The sequence below is a fragment of the Oryctolagus cuniculus genome, chromosome 12 (genome assembly GCF_051225735.1).
Source record: "Oryctolagus cuniculus isolate XC-2025 breed Fujian yellow rabbit chromosome 12, ASM5122573v1, whole genome shotgun sequence".
Taxonomy (NCBI): Eukaryota; Metazoa; Chordata; class Mammalia; order Lagomorpha; family Leporidae; genus Oryctolagus; species Oryctolagus cuniculus.
Window position 1 is genome coordinate 107,108,584 of NC_142878.1, and position 18,679 is coordinate 107,127,262.

General features: G+C 49.9%; 1 protein-coding gene across 10 annotated transcripts in view; it reads right to left on the minus strand.

The window, feature by feature from the left end:
- SCAPER (S-phase cyclin A associated protein in the ER) overlaps positions 1–18,679 on the minus strand; it is a 439,476-nt gene that overhangs the window by 344,125 nt on the left and 76,672 nt on the right. For 9 of the 10 annotated variants that reach the window (XM_070054635.2, XM_051834595.3, XM_051834596.3 and 6 more), the window contains 2 exons: positions 4,395–4,495; positions 1,551–1,667 (listed from right to left, as the gene is read on the minus strand). In XM_070054635.2, coding sequence (XP_069910736.1) covers positions 1,551–1,667; positions 4,395–4,495 — 218 coding nt within the window. Of the gene's footprint in view, positions 1–1,550; positions 1,668–4,394; positions 4,496–16,021; positions 16,045–18,679 lie in introns of those variants that run through there. The other variant, XM_089310831.1, reaches the window with a different exon arrangement.

Here is an 18,679-nt window from a genome sequence, read left to right on the forward strand (position 1 = left end):
GCTGAAGGTCCTGGTGTCTGGCCTCAGTCTGGCCCAGCCCTGGCTGCTGTGACTATCTGGGGAGTAACTAGTAGACAGAAGGTCTCTCTCTCTCTCGTTCAAATAAATACGTAAATCTTAAAAAAAAAAAAAAACCAGAAAATTCATCACTAACAGATCTTCCCAACAAAAATACTAAAGGGAGTTGTTCAGGCTGAAATAATGGCTAATAGATAATAATTTGAATACATATAAACAAATAAGGAACAACAGTAAGAGACTAGAAAGGGTAATTACAAAGGTAAATATGAGACAGTATAAATGTGTTAACGTATGAATATATTCGTCTGTAACTCTTTTCTTCTATCTGATTCACAAGATAACTGCATGAAACAAAAATTATGAAACTATGTTGGGGGCCAGTGCCATGACACAGCAGGTAAAGCCACCCCTGTGGCACCAGCAGGTGGGGCGCTGGTTCTAGTCCCAGCTGCTCCGCTTCCAATCAAGCTCTCCGTTAATGCAGCTTGGGCCCCTGCACCCACACGGGTGACCCAGGAAAAGCTCCTGCCTTCTGGCTTCAGATGGGCTCAGCTCCAGTCATTGCAACCATTTGGGAGTGACCCAGCGCATGGAAGATCTCTCTCTCTGCCTCTCTCTCGCCCTCTGTAACTCTGCCTTTCAAATAAATAATCTTTGGGGGGAAAAAAAAATGGGCTGATGGACTTGTATGAAAGATGTAACCTGTGTGACAACACAATGTATAATATGTATTTAGATCTTTTGCTGTGAAAGAAAGTGTTACATTGTATCATGAATAACTCACAAGATATATGAATCTCCAGATCACAATTCACGTGTGAATACACCACATTTCCTAGATCCCAGACTTTTTTATTTTATTACGACAATTTCAAACATACACATAATCCAGGAAGACAGGTCCTTGAATGGCCTTGGGCAACCCAGCTCTTTCGCCTCTGGCTTACAACTGTCAGGCAAAATTTATAAAGAACGCAACACCCTGACGTAAGGAGGCGCTTTCCAGATGGGGCTGGACTTTACAGGGTGTCCTGCACTCTCCGAGCTCAGCAATCCCAACGGCATCGGTGGGAAAACCCAGGACAGAGCATTTCAGGGGTCCTTCAGCTGTTAGGAGAAGTGAGACACATGCAGGGCGAACTCCCCTCCCCAGGGCAGCTGCCCCAGGCCTGCCGCGAACCTCAGCCTTCCACTGGGAAGGGTATTCAAGTCGCTATGCCCGACTTATGTTCCACCAGCAGACTCAGACGTGGGTGTCTGGTTTAGGCAAAGCCTCGGCCTGATCTAGGACCCCTCCCTGAAACTGGCGAGGTAACTGGAGTCCTCACTTGGGACGGCTGACCCACGCACACTGCTCCCAGAGACACCTGTGCACGGCCTTCTGCTTACCAGATGAAAACGCATCTGGTAGCTAACTGTATAGTGCAACCTAACCACCCACACTGCACCGTCCCCATCACAACACTGTATTTCAGAAGCAAGCCTGTCTCTGTGACACAAGCTGTAGTAGATTTTTGACTTCAACTCACCCAAAATTCAGGCTTCTCCGAGCGTTTGAGGTCACAGTTATCCTGTCCGTTGATGGACTTGGAATCACATGGCGCCCTGGAGACATCTTCTTTACTTCCCAGGCCAGTGATGTTGGTCTGCCAATTCAAGACACACGGCAGGGGTGATTAAGAGAGAAGGCGGAGCAGAATGTTCTCTTGGGTGTGAGTGGACGAAACCATACTCAGCTCACAACTCTGCCCTAGCGCACTGCTGCCAGGGAGCCACCATGCTGCCAGTGCGAAGTCAGACGGGGCTGGTGCCGTGGCACAGCTGGCTGGGCCACCACCGGGGACTCCGGCTTCCCCTGCCAGCACAGGTTCTTGTCCCGGCTGCTCTGCTTTCAGTCCAGCTCCCTGCTAACGGGTCTGGGAAAAGCAGAAGATATCTAAATACCTGGGCCTTGGCCACCCACGTGGGAGACCAGGATGGAATTCCAGGCTCCTGTCTTCAGCCTGGCCCAGACCCAGCCGTTGTAGCCATTTGGGTAGTGAACAAGAAGACACAGGATATCATTCTCTGTCTCTATCTGCAATTCCGCTTTTCAAATAAATAAATAAATAAATCTTTTAAAAAGTTAAATCCTTGTAAGATATTATTTAAAAAAAAATGTGGGGCCAGTGGTGTGGCGTAGTGGGTAAAGCTGCTGCCTGTGGTGCCAGCATCCCTTATGGGCACCTGTTGAAGTCCTGGCTGCTCCACTTCTGATCCAGCTCTCAGCTATGGCCTGGGAAAGCAGTAGAGGATGGCCCAAGTCCTTGGTCCCCTGCATCCACATGGGAGCCCGGGAAGAAGTCCCTAGCTTCTGGCTTCAGATCAGCCCAGCTCCGGCCGCTGTGGCCATCTGGGGAGTTAATCAGCAGATGGAAGACTTTCTCTCTGCCCCTGCCTTGCTATAACTCTGCCTTTCAAATAAATAAATAAATATTTAAAAATAATAAAAAATTAATTAATTGTCATTAGCATAATGACATTCCATTCTTTCTAGAATTATATGTCTTTATTAGTAGTAGTGAGGTTGAGCGTTTTTACCAGTCATCTGAATTTCTTCTTTTGGGTACTCATGTTACTAACTTTGGCCCATTTTTTCCACTAGGATTTATATCATTTTCTAATTGATTTTAAAAGGGGCCAGCATTCTGGCGCAGTGGGTTAAGCTGGCTGCAATCTCACATTTCATGTGGGCACCGATTCAAGTCCTGGCTGCTCCACTTCTGATCCTGCTCCCTGCTAAGGCACCTGGGAAGGCAGCAGAAGATGACCTGAGTGCTGCCCCTGCATGCACGTGGGAGACCGAGGTGGAGCTCCAGGCACCTGGCTTCAGCCACTGGGGAGTGAACCAGCAGATGGAAGATCTCTCTCTCTCTCTCCCCCACCCCCTTCCCCACTCTCTTGCTCTGTCATTCTCTCTCTGTAACTCTGCCTTTCAAATAAATAAGTCTAAAAACATAAATAAGTAAGTCTGAACTCCCTGTCCTGCCTGCAGAGTTCCACATCATCTGATGCCGGCTCCCTAGGCTCACCTCCTGCTACTCCTGCCCTGTGCCTTCCACTCCCACCTTGGTAAATCCTAAATTCTGAGCCGGCACTGGGCTTCTGCCACTGCAGGACATCCAAGTACAGCTCCCTGTACCTGGCATTACTCTGCTCTCTCCGTCTAGCTACCTCCCACCTGACAATTCCATCTCAGCACAAACACTACCCCCACCAGGAAGACGTCCTGGAAGAGCGAACTGGCTGACGATGCTTTCTCTCATATTCCAGAGAAAAGCAAATTTCGTTTTGGGACACCATGCACACTGACACGTACTCGAGACCAGTCTCTCCTGCTAGAACCCTTGGGCTGGTACTTAACGGAAACGTAATGCTCACAGTTCGGAGACTACCAAGTCCAAGGCGCGGCTCCAGCACACATGCTGTCGGGCGAGGGCCCCGCGGCTCACAGAGGCTGCCTTCCAGCCGCGCCGCAGGGCAGAAGAGAAGGCTGCTGCCCTGCACTCCCCGCACAGGCCCACCTCCTAACAGCACCGCGCTTGGTGATGAAGTCTGCACACAGGGACCTGGGGGGACCCCGCCCACCACGGCATGCACGGCACACTTCAGCACACCGGGTACGGGGTCCGCCTCCTCACCTCGCGCAGCGCTCACAGGCCGTGTGCGGATTTCCCGATACTCCCTGAAGCAAATCACCAATCTTCCCCTCGGCAACTACATTAGGAAGACACATGGCATCCGCCCCCACCTGTGGTTCACGTCACACGGGCTCTGCACTCACACGGCTATCGTTCCTTGTTCTCCTCCCCTGAGAGGCCCTCGCTTGGTCAAACAGGTCACACATGTTCTTTAAACACCACCTCTGGAGTCTTTCCCCATCTGTCCCTAAAAGACCACCTCCCTCCTGAACACACACACGTTCTCTGCACAGCGAGCTCTCCCCTACCACACCTCGGCAGCCACGATTCTAGCTGTCACACTCAGCAACCAAATTTCGGTGCTGAATAAAGTGCTTGACACTGGCAGGCGCCCAACGAGCACTTGTTGTTGACTGGATGAGGAACGCAGTGCTCGGCTGTTATATTAGCACACATCCGGAGTCCTTGGTTCCGATGGCCGCTGCCATACAAGAGCAGGGTTCGTGCCTGCTCCCGCCGTGGCCGCACTCATACAAGAGCAGGGTTCGGTGCCTGCTCCCGCCGTGGCCGCACTCATACAAGAGCAGGGTTCGGTGCCTGCTCCCGCCGTGGCCGCACTCCGACAGGAGCAGGGTTCGTGCCTGCTCCCGCCGTGGCCGCACTCCGACAGGAGCAGGTCGCAGGGGTCGGTACCTGCTCTGAGCGTCCGTCTTCTCGAGCTTCTCCTGAAGCTGGATCCAGGCGATCAGCGCCTTGAAGTCTCTCACGTAGTTGTCCAGCATCATGAGCACCTCCTGGTTAAAACAGACAGAGACGTTCAACTCCAGTCTGAGACGAACGATTTAAAAAAAAAAAAAAAGATTTATTTTATTTATTTGAAAGGCAGTGACAGAGAGACGTAGAGACAGAGAGAGAGAGAGATCTTCCATCCACTGGTTCACTCCCCAGATGGCTGCAACGGTCGGAGCTGAGCTGATCCGAAGCCAGGAGCCAGGAGCTTCCTCTGGGTCTCCCACGCGGGTGCAGGGCCCAAGGACTTGGGCATCTTCTACTGCTTTCCCAGCCACAGCAGAGAGCTGGATCGGAAAGGAGCAGCCGGGACTAGAACCGGCACCCATATGGGATGCCGACACTGCAGGGCGTTAACCTGCTGCGCCACAGCGCTGGCCCCAACACCAACAGTTTTCAAGGAGAAGTTGTTAGAGTGATGGACTTAGGCATTAATAAATTTTCCCCTCTGAGGAAGCGGCATCAGCTCCTGGTCACTCTGTGGGCCTTCCTTTCCTTTGTTCTTACTGCACGGTAAAATAAGAAACCAGCGGAGCTAAGAACTGAAACAGCAAGAACTGGCGTCGAGGTCCTTCCCAAGACCTCCCCAAAAGCCATCACTGTGGGTCTGGTCAACAGAGAAGTACCCAAGACAGAAATGTACAAATTATCACACAAGAAAACCACCCAACAACTGCACAGAGCACAAGCATGAAATCTACAGATAAATGACTGCAAAGACCCACGCATCCACCACTCGCCACCAAAAATGTAACTAACAGGTGCAGTCTGAACGTGCTCTGGCGTCTCCTCTCTCCTCAAAGGTAACCATCGCCGTTCACTTGTGTTCGAAATGCACATCAGTGGACTCACACAGTGTCCACCACTTTGCGGTTGCTTCTGTACCTTTAAGTTCACCCTTATCAAGGACGCCTGTAACTCATCTGCTGTCACCACCCAAGGTCACAGCTGAACGGGATTCTATTCCACTGCATGAATACTTAATTATCCCATCTACTGCTGACTGGGTTGATTTCCAATTTTTGGATATTACAGAAGATATGCTGTTATTCTCAGACACACACACACATGTATTTTTCGCACATATGAATCACTCTCTAGTGAGTAGAAGCCCAAGAGTGGAACTGTGGAGTCCCAGGGCAGGCACGTGCGTCACCTCAGTACAGAACGCCCGACTGTTTTCCCAGACGGTCACTGCTCCCACCAGCAGTGTGCATGTGTGAGCTCCCGTGCTTCACACCCTCTCCTACATCTGGTCTCGTACGCTGGGGAGCAGGGAGGTTGGCTGGTTGTTTGTAACCTCAGTCATTCTTGACGGCGGGTCTGTGATGGCATTTCATCATGGTTTGTATGATTTCTCTGGTAACTAACGGTTCTGAGCACGTTTCTATAAGCTTATTGGCCATTCAGACACCCTCATCTTAAAAAGTGCCTCAAGACTCGTCTCCGTTGGTCCACATGTTGGCTCTCTCTTACTGATATGCTGGAGTCCTTTCTCTCTTTTCACAACCCCTTCGTTGGCTACACGTGACACACCTGTCTCCTTGCCTTTTCAATCTAATAGAATGTGCAATCTTTTCGGGAACACGAATTCATAGCTTTAAGGTATCCAATTTATGATACTTTAAAGGCCCATGTTATTTGTGTCATTTCAAAAGTAATCTTTCCCAGCATTAGAAGATGGTCCAAGTCCTTGGGCCCCTGCACCCACATGGGAAACCTGGAAGAAGCTCCTGGCTCCTGGCTTCAGATCAGATCAGCTCAGCTCCAGCCACTGCAGCCATCTGGGGAGTGAACCAGCAGATAGAAGACCTCTCTCTCTCTGTGTCTCTACCTCTCTGGTAACTCTGTCTTTCAAATAAATAAAATAATAGATTTTTTTTTAAAAAAAAGTAATCTTTCCCTACTATATGTCAGGAAGATACTGTCCAATATTTTCATATATATTATATATATATACACATATATATAATTTATTTATTTTAGAGGTAGAGTTACAGACAGAGAGAGGCAGAGACAGAGAGAGAGGTCTTCTATCCATTAGTTCACTCCCCAGATGGCTGCAATGGCCAAGAAGATCTGAAGCCAAGAGCCAGGAGCTTCTTCTAGGTCTCCCATGTGTGTGCAGGGACCCAAGCACCTGGGCCACCTTCCACTGCTTTCCCAGGCCACAGCAGAGAGCTGCATTGGAAGAAGAGCATCCAGGACATGGAACCGGAGCCCATAGGGGATGCCGCCGCCACAGGCAAAGGCTTAGCCCGCTAAGCCACAGTGCTGGCCCCTTCTCCAACATGTTCTATTAGAGCTTGCTCACTGAGCCTTCTTCACTTAGACCTTCCATCCATAACCAACTGACTACTGTACATGGTACAAAACAGAGGTCAAGGGGTCAGCGCAGTGGCACAGTGAGTAAAGCTGTCGCCTGCAACACCGGCATCCCAGATGGGTGCTGGTTCATGTACCGGCGGCTCCACTTCCAATCCATCCTCCTTATAATGCACCTTGGAAAAGCAGAAGATGGCCCAAGGGTTTGGGTCTCAGCCGCTCTTGTAGGAAACCCAGATGCAGCCTCCTGTTTCAGCCTGGCCCTGCCCTGGCCATTGTGGCCATCTAGTCAGCAAACCAACAGATGGACAATCTTGCTCTGTAACTCTTTCAAACAAATAAATAAATCTTAAAAAAAAAAAAAAGAGGCCCAGTTTCCCCCATATTGATATCCAAAATTCCTGGCACAAGTTACTGAAAACTTAAACGTTTCTCCACAATTTTTGCCACGAATCAAAGATCCATGAATCTGTTTTTGCAGTCTTCCCTCTGTTATACCAGTCTATTTATCTATTCTCTTTTTAATTGTTAATTATTTATTTAAAAGGCAGAGAGAGAGAGAGAGAAATCTCTCATCTGCTGATTCGCTGCCCAAATGCCCAGTCAGGGATGCACCAGGATGAAGCTGAGAGCCAGGAACTCAATCCAGGCGTAGAGATCCAGCAACGGGCCAGCACCACTGCTTCCCAGGGCGCAGATTAACAAGAAGCTGGAATCCAGGGGAGAGCTGGCACTTGAACCCAGGCACTCAGATATGGAGTGCCGGTGTCCAGGCAGCTTCTTAACCATTTGGTGTTGTGCCACTACCAAACTACCTTACACTGCTGTGAGCTCTGCAATCTTCAGACCCACTAGAATGACTTACCCAGCTATGACGACATCCTCACGATGCCGATCTACTTCAAACCCTTTGTATTTCCATATAAATTTTAGAATCAGCCCATCTTCATTGTAAGGGGAAAGGTGCAATGTTTTTTATGAAGGAGGAAAAAGGGCAAAAAAAAAAAAAAAAGGAAAAAGATAGACACTCCCCAAATGGCCCAGGTTGGGTCAGGGCCAGAGCCTAGAACACAATCCTGGTCTCCCACGTGGGTGGCAGGGACCCAGTTACTTGAGCCATCTCCTGCTGCCACTTGTAGTACTGGCTCATGGGGTCCACGACAGATACATACACTTCCCTCTGTTTCTATATTGTTCAAAACCCCTCAAAAATGTATTCATGTTTTCTATGTAGGAGCCCTCATACCTTTTATAAGATGGAATCCTAAGAATAAATGGCATTTTCTTTTTTAAGATTTATCTATTTATTTGAAGGTCAGAGTACAGAGCAAGAAGGGGAGAGACAGAGCTCTTCTATCTGCTGATTCACTCCCCAGATGTCTGCAATGGCCAGGGCTGAGCCAGGCCAAAGCCAGGAGCCAGGAGCTCCTTCAGGGTCTCTGACATGGGTGCAGGGGCCCAAGTACATGGGCTATTCTCTGCTGCCTTTCTCAGGCCATTAGCAGGGAGCTAGACAGGAACACAAATCGGCCCCATATGGGATACTAACATCACAGGCAGTGGCTTCACGTGCTACAGCACAACGCCGGCCCCAGTGGCACTGTTAAACATATTCTTTCCCACTTTCTCTTGCTGCTGATTTTCGTCATTTGAACTTGTAACTGGCAACTTTTAATTCAATACTTCTAATAATTTCTTTTAGATTCTTCTGGATTTTCTAAATATAGGCACATAAACACTGTGAATAACGACAGATAAGGACAGTTCAAACAGTTTTTGGAAAATGGAATGAAAAAATAAGTTTATATTGGTGAAGAAAATTTTTGAAGTCTTTGACCCATACACATTTTTCACAAATTTGAAAAGTCCGCAATTATGGATTTCAACATTTTTTAAAAGGTTTATTTATTTATTTATTTATTTATTTATTTATTTGAAAGGGAGGGGGAGAGGGGGAGAGGAGGAGAGGGAGGGAAGGAGAAAGGGAGGGGGAGAGGAGGAGAGGGAGGGAAGGAGGGAGGGAAGGAGGGAGGGAAGGGAAGGAGGGAGGGAGGGAGGGAGGGAGGGAAGGAGGGAGGGAGGTTGGTTGGTTGGTTGGGAGACAGACAAAGAAAGAAATCTTCTATTTGCTGGTTCACTCCCCAAATGGCCGCAACAGAGCTGGGCCAATCTGAAGCCAGGAGCTTCTTCCAAGTTTCCCACGTGGGTACAGGGGCCCATGCACTTGGGCCATCTTCCACTGCTTTCCCAGGCACGTTAGCAGGGAGTTGAATTGGAAGCAGAGCAGCTGAGACTTGAACCAGCACCCACACGGGATGCTAGTGCCACAGGTGACAGCTTTACCCACTATCCCACAAAGCCTGCCCCTCAAGATATTCTTTACACCAAAATGCACTTACCTCTTCATTCCATTTTGCATGAACTACTCTTTAAATTTTTAGAAATCTGAGAGGCAGAGAGAAAGAGACTTCTCCTCTACTGGTTGACTACCCAAAAGTCAGCAACAGCCCAGGTTAGGCCAGGACAAAGCCAGAACTCAACCCACGTCTCCCACGCGGGTGGCAGGGACTGGCGTCACCTCCGGCTGCTCTGAGGAGGCACGTTAGCAGAGGTGGAGTGGCGTGGGAGGCAGGGTCCCGAGCAGCACCTCAGTCACTGCACCCTTGCGTTTACTTCCTCAGCTTCACTCCTACTCCTGTGTCTGATTCCTGTTGTTATGTGCTGGTTAGGATCTCATATGCAATGCTGTATAGAAATGATGGCAGGCTTTCCTGTTTCATTCCAAATTCCTCAGAAGGCAAGCTGACAACATTTCACCATTAAGTGCTGATCTGGGCCAGCGAGGCAGGGAGTCAGGTCCATGTAAGCTGGGATTCTTGCAGCCCTGCAGTGTAACGTCTCTGTAGCTGTCAGCTTGAAGCACCCCTTCCCAGGACATGCCTGTGTCTCAGCCAGAACCTGAAGGAGCAGACGCCATGAGGAGGTTCCCCGGAGGTATCATAAAAGCCCCAAAAGACTCCATGCCTGCTAACAATCCATCCCGTCCCCTCACCTCCAACAAGAGACTGAGAGCAGGGGAGAAGTCTCTTGGCCCGGGACCATGGGTGGAGGAACTACTCAGGCTCTCCCTCTCCTTACTGGCCATGCTCTGGCCCACTCACGATGGGGCCTTCCCTGGGTGGGACGGCCACCCTCAGGCTGCGAATGTCTGGTTACTCTCGCACTTGTAAAGAACGCCTGTTCTCACTTGTGCACTTCACTATGCCTCCACTTTGCATTCTTCTCTCCGTGGGAGGCAAGAACCTGAATTAAAACTTAAGGCACACAGGATCGCATCACTAGGATGTTTACTCAAGACCTTATATCAGAAAGAAGTTCCCATTTCTTACCAGTGTGCTGAAGTTTTCTCATGAAGAGGTACTGGATTGTATACAGTATGTTTCTTAGATCTACTCAGAGTCATAGGAATTCTAATATTCATTCAACTAATTTGGTACACAACATTAATACTGAAACATGTCCCTGACACTGCAGAACGGAGTGAGCCACCTTCTTGTCCTATGTTTTAATCAAGAGCTTCAACAGATCGCTCCAGGTTAGGACTTCTGCATCTGTGCCCTGACCTGCTGTTCCCGTCTCATAAAGCCTTTCGTTGTCAAGGAAATGCTGAACAATTCAGCCAGCTTCTTTTACTGAAAAAAGTCCTCTCTTTTTCTATGTTCAAGAAGAGCTGCGTAACACTAGCAATTTTTCTGAGACATAACTCAGATATGGTAAAACTCACCCTTTAAGTATGCAGTTCAGTTGTTTTTAATATATGCAAAGTTGGACAATGATCTAACTCCAGAACACTTTCATCATCTCAAAAAGGAACCCTGAACCCGTCAACCGCCACTCACATTCCTCCCGCCTCCTCCTAGCAACCACTGATGTACTTCCCGGAGCTGTGCAGCGGCCTCGTCCAGGCTGTCTGAATAAACAGAACCATATGACACGGGCCCTCTTCCACTTAACAGTGCTTTTAGGTTCATCCCCCTGGCAGCAGGCCCCAGTAGCTTGTTTCTTCTTGTATCTGAATGACTGAACATCACACATTCTTTTTATTAACAGTTCATGAGTATTAGGGTTGATTCTCCTTTTGTCATTAGGAGTAGCACTGCTACAAACATTCGTGCACACATTTTCCTGTGAACACGTCCCCAACTCTGTTGGGTGTAAATAACTAAAGGAGATGTTCTGAATCATATGGTAGCCCCAAGGTTCATGTTAAAAACCAAGCTTTATATTCCTAACCAGCAATTTGTAAGGGTTCTGTATTTTTCATATCCTTTTTTAAAAAAAAGATTTATTTGTTTATTTGAAAGTCAGAGTTACACAGAGAGAAAAGGAGAGACAGAGAGAGAGAAAGAGAGGTCTTCCATCTGCTGGTTCACTCCCCAACGGGCCGCAGCAGCCAGAGCTGAGCCAATCCGAAGCCAGGAGTCAGGAGCTTCTTCCTGGTCTCCCACGTGGATACAGGGACCCAAGGACTTGGGCCATCTTCTACTGCTTTCCCAGGCCATAGCAGAGAGCTGGATTGGAAGTGGAGCAGCTGGGACTCAAACCAGCGCCCATATGGGATGCTGGCACTACAGGCGGCAGCTTTACCTGCTTCGCCACAGCACTGGCCCCTGTATTTTTCATATCCTTACCAGCACTTGCAGATTTTCTTGAGTGTAATCATCCTACTAATAAATAGTATCATTGTGGTTTTTATTTACATTTTCCCGATAAATATTAACATTGAGCATTTTTTCCTATGCCTACTGGACATTGGTATATCCTCTTAGGAAAAATGTCTATTCAAAATCATTGTTTAGTTTTTATTTTATTTATTTGAAAGGCAGAGTAAGAGAGAGAGAGAGACAGAGACTTGCATTTGCCTGTTCACTCTCCAAACAGCCAGAAAGGCTGGTGCTGGATCAGATAAAGACAGGAGTCAGGAACCCCATCCAGGTCTTCCCGTGGGTGGCAGGGGCCCAGGCACTTAGGCCATCCTCTGCTGCTTTCCCAGGCACACTAGCAGGGAGCTGGACTAGCAATTGGGATTCCAACCAACACTAACATGGATGTGGGCATTGCAAGCAGCAGTTTAACCCACTATACCATAACACTGGCCCCCACTATCTGTTTTTAAACTGAGCCATCTCTCATTTTTATTGTTAATCCATAACAGCTCTTCATTTATTCTGGATTTCAAGGGCCTCTCCAGATACAGGACTTGCAAATATTTTCTCCCATTTTGTGGGTGATCCTTTCACCTGATACTACCCTTTCAAACATCCAAGTTTTTAATTTTGATTATGTTCAATTGACCAGTTTTTTCTCTAGTTACTTATGCTTTGCATATCATACTTAAGAAACTGTTCCAGGACCAGCACTGTGGTATAGTGGGTAAAGCTGCTGCCCGCAGTGCTGGCATCCCATGTGGGCACCAGTTCGAGACCCAGCTGCTCCACTTCCAATCCAGCTCTCTGCTATGGCCTGGGAAAGCAGTGGAAGATGGCCCAAGTCCTTGGGCCCCTATATCCATGTGGGAGACCCAGAAAAAGCTCCTGGCTTCTGACTTTGGATTGGCCCACCTCCAGTTGTTGCGTCATTTGGGGAGTGAACCAGTGGATGGAAGACTGTGTGTGTTAACTCTTTCGAATAAATAAACAAATCTATAAAAAAAAAAAAAAAAAAGGAAAGGAACCACCAGGTGTTCCAGCCATCCCACTGTGAGGACAAATCTAAAGGAAGCAAACCCACTATGTCAGAGATGGCTGAGTTCTCCCATGTTCATCGTAGCTTTGTTCCCACCAGCCAAGATTCGGAATCAACCTGTGTATCCGTCAACAGATAATGGATGAATAAAGAAAGTGTGGTACACAGACACAAGCAAACAGTATCCAGCCTGAACAGTGAATGGAACCCTGTCATTCACAACACGGATGAACCAGGGAGGGCACTAAGGTAAGTGAAAGAAACCAGGCACGGAAACACAGCGACTGCAGGATTTCCCGTACACGTGGACTCCACAGTGCTGGACTCACAGAGGCTTTGGATGCTGGCTTCGGGGGTCGGGGGGGGGGGGGGGCTACACAGAGAGGCTGAGGAAATCTTGATCAAAGGATGCACACTTTCAGATCGAAGGAGTGGTCCAAGAGTTCTAGAGTTAACAACAATGCAATGATGTACTCTTGAAAAACTGTTGAGAAGGGATTTTAAGTGTGCTTAGCACACGAAAATTGTTAGTATGCGACATCAGGCACACATGTATTAGTTCATCTGAACCATTCCTCAGTATATAGATATTTCAACACAACTTGGACAAGACAACTGTACATAATTTTTATTTGTCAAGTAAATAAATGAAACAAGACCAAACTGTACATCATCTACAGGAAACCCACATTAGAAGTAAAGACACAGGGGCCGGCGCTGTGGGGTAGTGGGCTACGCCTCTGCCTGTGGTGTTGGCATGGCATAGGGGTGCCGACTGGAGTCCCGGCTGCTCCACTTCCAATCTGGTTCCCTGCTGTGGCCTGAGGAAGCAGTGAGAGGTGGCCCAAGCGCTTGGATCCCTGCAGCTACATGGAGACCAGGAAGAAATTTCTGGCTTCTCCAGACTGGCCCAGCTCTGGCCACTGCAGACATCTGGGGAGTGGACCAGCAGACAGAAGACCTCTCTCTCTGTCTCTCCCTCTCTCTGTAACTCTACTTCTCAAATAAATAAAATCTTTTAAAAAAAAGTCTAAAGAAAGACAGACACAGGGTCTGGCACTGTGGTATAGCAGGTTAAACCTCTGCCTCTGGTGTCAGCATCCCATAAGGGCGCCAGCTGGAGCCCTGGCTGCTCCACTTCTGATCCAGCTCCCTGCTACTGGCCTGAGAAAGCAGCAGAAGATGGCACTAGTGCTTGGGCCCCTGCCCCCACGTGGGAGACTTGGAAGAAGCTCCTGGTTCCTGGTTAGAATTGGCCCAGCTCCAGCCATTGTGGCAATTTGGGGACTGAACCAGTGGATAGAAGATATTTCTCTCTATCTCTCTGTCTATAACTCTGCCTCTCAAATAAATAAATAAATATTTAAAATAATAAAGACACAGATGAAGAAAACATGCTAATACTAAATAAAAGAAAGCAAGAGTAGTTATATGAATTTCAGACAGACTGAGGACAAGAAAAGTGATCTGGAACAAAGAGAAACAATAGACAATCATTAAGGGGCAAGTTCTCCGGGAAACACAATGATCCTTATCATGTATGCACCTAGCACCAGACTGCCAAAACACACGGAGGTAGGACGAGGTCCCTGCTACAGTCGGAGACTTCAACATCCGTCCATCCAAAGTGCATGGACCCAGAAGCAGAAAACCAGTGAGGACAGACACTGGACACCACCACCAAGGACTACTTCACCCAACAACAGCAGAATACACATTCGTCTCAGTTTCTTTAGAGAAGGGATTTAGGGGCTGCTGCTGTGGTGCAGTAGGTTAGTCCTCTGCCTGCGGCACCGGCATCCCATACGGGCGCTGGTTAGACCTGGCTGCTCCTCTTCTGATCCAGCTTGCTGCTGTGGCCTGGGAAAGCAGTAGAAGATGGCCCAAACGCTTGGGCCTCTGCACCTGTGTGGGAGACCAGGAAGAAGCTCCTGGCTCCCGGCCTGAGACCAGCTCAGCTCTGACCATTACAGCCATTTGGGGACTGAAGCAGCAGATGCAAGAACTTTCTGTCTCTCCCTCTCACTGTAACTCTACCTCTCAAATAAGTAAATAAAAACCTTTAAAAATTACAAAAAGGATTTATCTGCATGCTTCTCCAGCTGTAGACGGAGAATTGGGTTCCATTTTGGAGGGCCTGGGTCCACGTCCCAGGTCTGCTTCAGATTCCAGCTTCCTGCTAAGGTGCACCCTGGGAGGCAGCAGGTCATGGCTCAAGTAGTTGGGTCTCTGCCACCCACATGGGGGACCTGGCTTGAGTTCCCACCTGCCGGCTTTGGCTGGCCCAGCCCTGGTCGTTGTGGGCACTTGAGGGAGTGAACGAGCAGATGTCTCTCTACCTTTCAGCTAAGAAATCAATACATTTTAAGGAAGAAATAAAAATCACATCTTTGGCCATCATGTGGCATACTCTGGAATTCTGAGAGTGACAGTACACTGAGGAGCAGGAGGGCAAGGCCTCCAGTCTACTGATGGCCTGGTCCTGGGAACCAGTGACCACAGAAGATGCAAAGCTGGGTTTTAGACCCGAGCAGCGGAGACTACTGGGCGTCAGACAGAGGTCCCTGTGCTGGGGAACCGCAGGTGCCTGTCTCGCGAGTGAGGCTGACCCTTGTGTCAGTGCAGATCAGAAATCCCTAAAGAACAGACAGCTGGTTTCTCCTGCGGTCCTTGCAAACGTGAAACCGAGCTCTGCTGACTCCCAGGGCTAGTGGCTTAGCGCTCATCCTTCTGGTGGGAGCCGTGGGAGCCGGGCCCTCCCCTGAATTCTCTCCTTCCATGAGAATCTGCTGACCTGCTGCAACTGTGGGAGCAGAGGGTGGGCCGTGCCCCCGTGCGCCGCAGGCTCCCGGAGCTCTGCTGCTCACCCGCCCCACTGGCTCCCAGATGCAAGCCGCTGAGAAGCCACGCCCTCAGCCTCCTGCTGCAGAGGCGTGCAGGTGACGCATCTCCGGAGCCCCTGGGAGCAAGTCCTTTCCTTGCCCTTTGTTTCTTCCCTGAACCCTGGGGGAGGCAGCTGCTGACAGTGCTGACTCCCACTTAAAGTCGCTGCTTTGTCCTGCAGGATCCCAGGACACTCCAGAACACTGAGCCCCTTCTGCTCCTGAGCCAGGTGGGACAGGAGACAAACCTGCCTACGAGAGCCGTAAGGTTGGGTGGCTGTATGTGGTCCAGACCCCTGGGAGCTGCAAGGTGTGGATCCCCCGATTTTAGGGCACCGTGCCCCAGCAGGACCTTGGCCTTTCTTTCTTCCCAGAGCCCTGGAAGAGACGGCTGCGAGAAACGCTGACACCTCCGTTCTCTTCGCTCTCGGGAGACTCCAGAATGCCGAGCCAGCATGCCGCAGGTCCCCCAAGCGGCCTCTTACCTGCTGGCTCAGACACCCACCCCGAGGCTCCTCTGAAACAGGCACCCCTCCAGCAGATACCCCCACCCCCACCGCAGGGCCAGCACTCACTCACCAGCAAACCCCAGCTCCCGAGTTCTCCCTGGAGGGAACAGACTACACCCCTAACGTCCTGACGCCCCAGCTGATGCTTGCAGTCAAGCCATCAAGTAGCCTGCAAAAACAGAATCAGCTGTGCTCCGTGAAGCGGGTCAGGCATGTGGACCTTCCCACAACTCTGCTAGCTTGCTCCAGCTAACACACTTCCTCCAGCTAGCACACCTGACTCGGGCAGCGTCTGGAACAGCAGCCCTTGGGAGCAACAAGAGCAAAGTCTGAATGACCACGGACCATCGCCCAGCCCAGCGCAGACGCCAGGAGAACACTCCTGCTCCCAGCTCTTCCCGGGGGACAGAGGGAACTGGAGCATACGCAACCCCCAACGCTTCCAGCTTCCTCTGGAGAGACTGCGTTCTCTCCTGCCTGCTCGCTGTGATACCAGGTCTTAGCACAACCATAATCGGGGCCCAAGGAGCAAAGCACAAAGGCCTAAGAGGCACCTGGAATCTGGGTGGACTGAACAGCAAGGTCCACGGCCTTCGTGCTCCACGTGGCCAGTCTAGCACCACTGGGAGAGGCAGGGAAACCCATATGGAGAACGGAAACGAAGGAAAAGGACAGGATAAACCTCCAGAAACTGACCCTAAGAAAACAGATGCATGGTTTACCCGGTGCAGAATTCAAAGGAACAGTGCACGACGTGGAGAGGGCAGGCGCCTGCTCGCGACGCCAGCACGCCCACGGGAGCTGCCTTGCTTCTGACCCAGCGCCCTGCAGATGTGCCTAGAGGAGGCAGAAAGCCACGGGGCAAGTACCGGGTCCCTGTCACCCACGTGGGAGACCAGGAGGGAGTTCCTGGTTCCTGCATTCAGGCTGGTCTGGACCAGCTGTTGTGGCCATTTGGGTGGGGAGTGAGTCAGTAGACGGAAGGTCTCTCCCTCTCCAGGGCTCTGCCCTATAAACAAACAAATCACTTTCCAAACAAACAAACAGGGTCAGCACCCCAGCAGGTAGAGCTGCTCACCGCAATGCTGGCATCCCACATGGGCACCAGCTGTGTCCCAGCTGCTCCACTTCCAATCTAGCTCCCAACTTCCTGGGAAAAGCAGCAAAATACAGCTCAAGTAGTTGGCCCCGGGGCTGGTGCTGTGTACAGCAGGTTAACACCCTGGCCTGAAGCACCGGCAACCCATATCAGCGGCCGGTTCAAGACCCAGCTGCTCCACTTCCAATCCAGCTCTCTGCTGTGGCCTGGGAAAGCAGTGGAAGATGGCCCAGGTCCTTGGGCCCCTGCACCCACGTGGGAGACCAGCAAGAAGCTCCTGGCTCCTGGCTTCAGATCAGCACAGCTCCTGCCATTGTGGCGAATTGGGGAGTGAACCATCCGATGGAAGACCTATCTCTCTCTCTGCCTCTCCTCTCTCTCTGTAACTCTGACTTTCAAATAAATAAATAAATCTTTAAAAACAAAAAAAGCATTTGGGCCCCTGCTACCCACATAGGTTACCTGGATGAAGCTCTTGGCGCCTTGCTTCGGACTGGCCAAACTCTAGCTGTTGGGGCCATCTGGAGAGTGAACCAGCAGATAGAAGACCTCTCTCTCTCTCTCTCTCTCCCTCCCTCCCTCCCTCCCCTCCCTCTCTCTCTCCCTCTCTCCTTCACTCTATAACTCTGACAAATAAATCTGTTTAGAAATAAAAAATAAAGTGAAAAAACCTAATCATCTGGGAACGTAGATTCCACCCTAAGAAGTCGCCTCCCGCTTGTCAGAATGGCTGCTAGCAAAGAAGACGAGAGACAGCAAGTGCTGGCGAGAGCAGAAGACAAAGCAAACCCTGTGCACTGCTGATGAGAAAGACGTAAATCAGTACGGACGCTGTGGGGAATAGCAGGGAGGGTCCTTGAAAAATCAAAAACCAGACTATCACGTGGCCCAGCGATCCCTCTGAGTAGGTACCCACAGGGACTGAAATCAGCTCAGAGAGACCTGCACTCCCACGGCCGCTGCAGCACTACGGACAGTACCCTAAGTGTCTGTCAGTGATGAGCGGGGACACACACACACACACACACACACACACACACGTGACTGCTGCTCAGCCTTAAGGAAGGAGGAGACCCTCACATCTGCAGAAGCATGAATGAAACTGGGGGACATTATACTAATAAGTGAAGTAAATCAGACACAGGAAGAAAAGCAGCACATGACCTCACATGTCGGATCGGAAGAGGAGCAGCAGGGACTCGAACTAGCGCCCATCTGGGATGCCGGGCCAGCGCTTTAACCCTCTGTGCCACAGTACCAGCCCCAGATAATCATTTTCAAATCAGCTTAATTAGGATGACCAGATCAGCTGTACACACTCATGATAATTACCATGACTGCTTCTTCAGATAATCCAAAATTGTATCACTGCGACAATGCATTCTACACATGTGGCAAAGGTAATTTCTTGGCACTGAAACACAATTAAAATTTGTGTGAAGGAAAGAATGTGAAAGCCCAGGTCACTGAGCTGCACACCACTACTCAGAAGGAAGAAACAGGGGCCGGCACTGTGGCACAGCGGGTTAACGCCTGGCCTGAAGTGCCTGCATCCCATATGGGCGCCGGTTCTAGTCCCAGCTACTCCACTTCCAATCCAGCTCTCTGCTATGGCCTGGGATAGCAGAA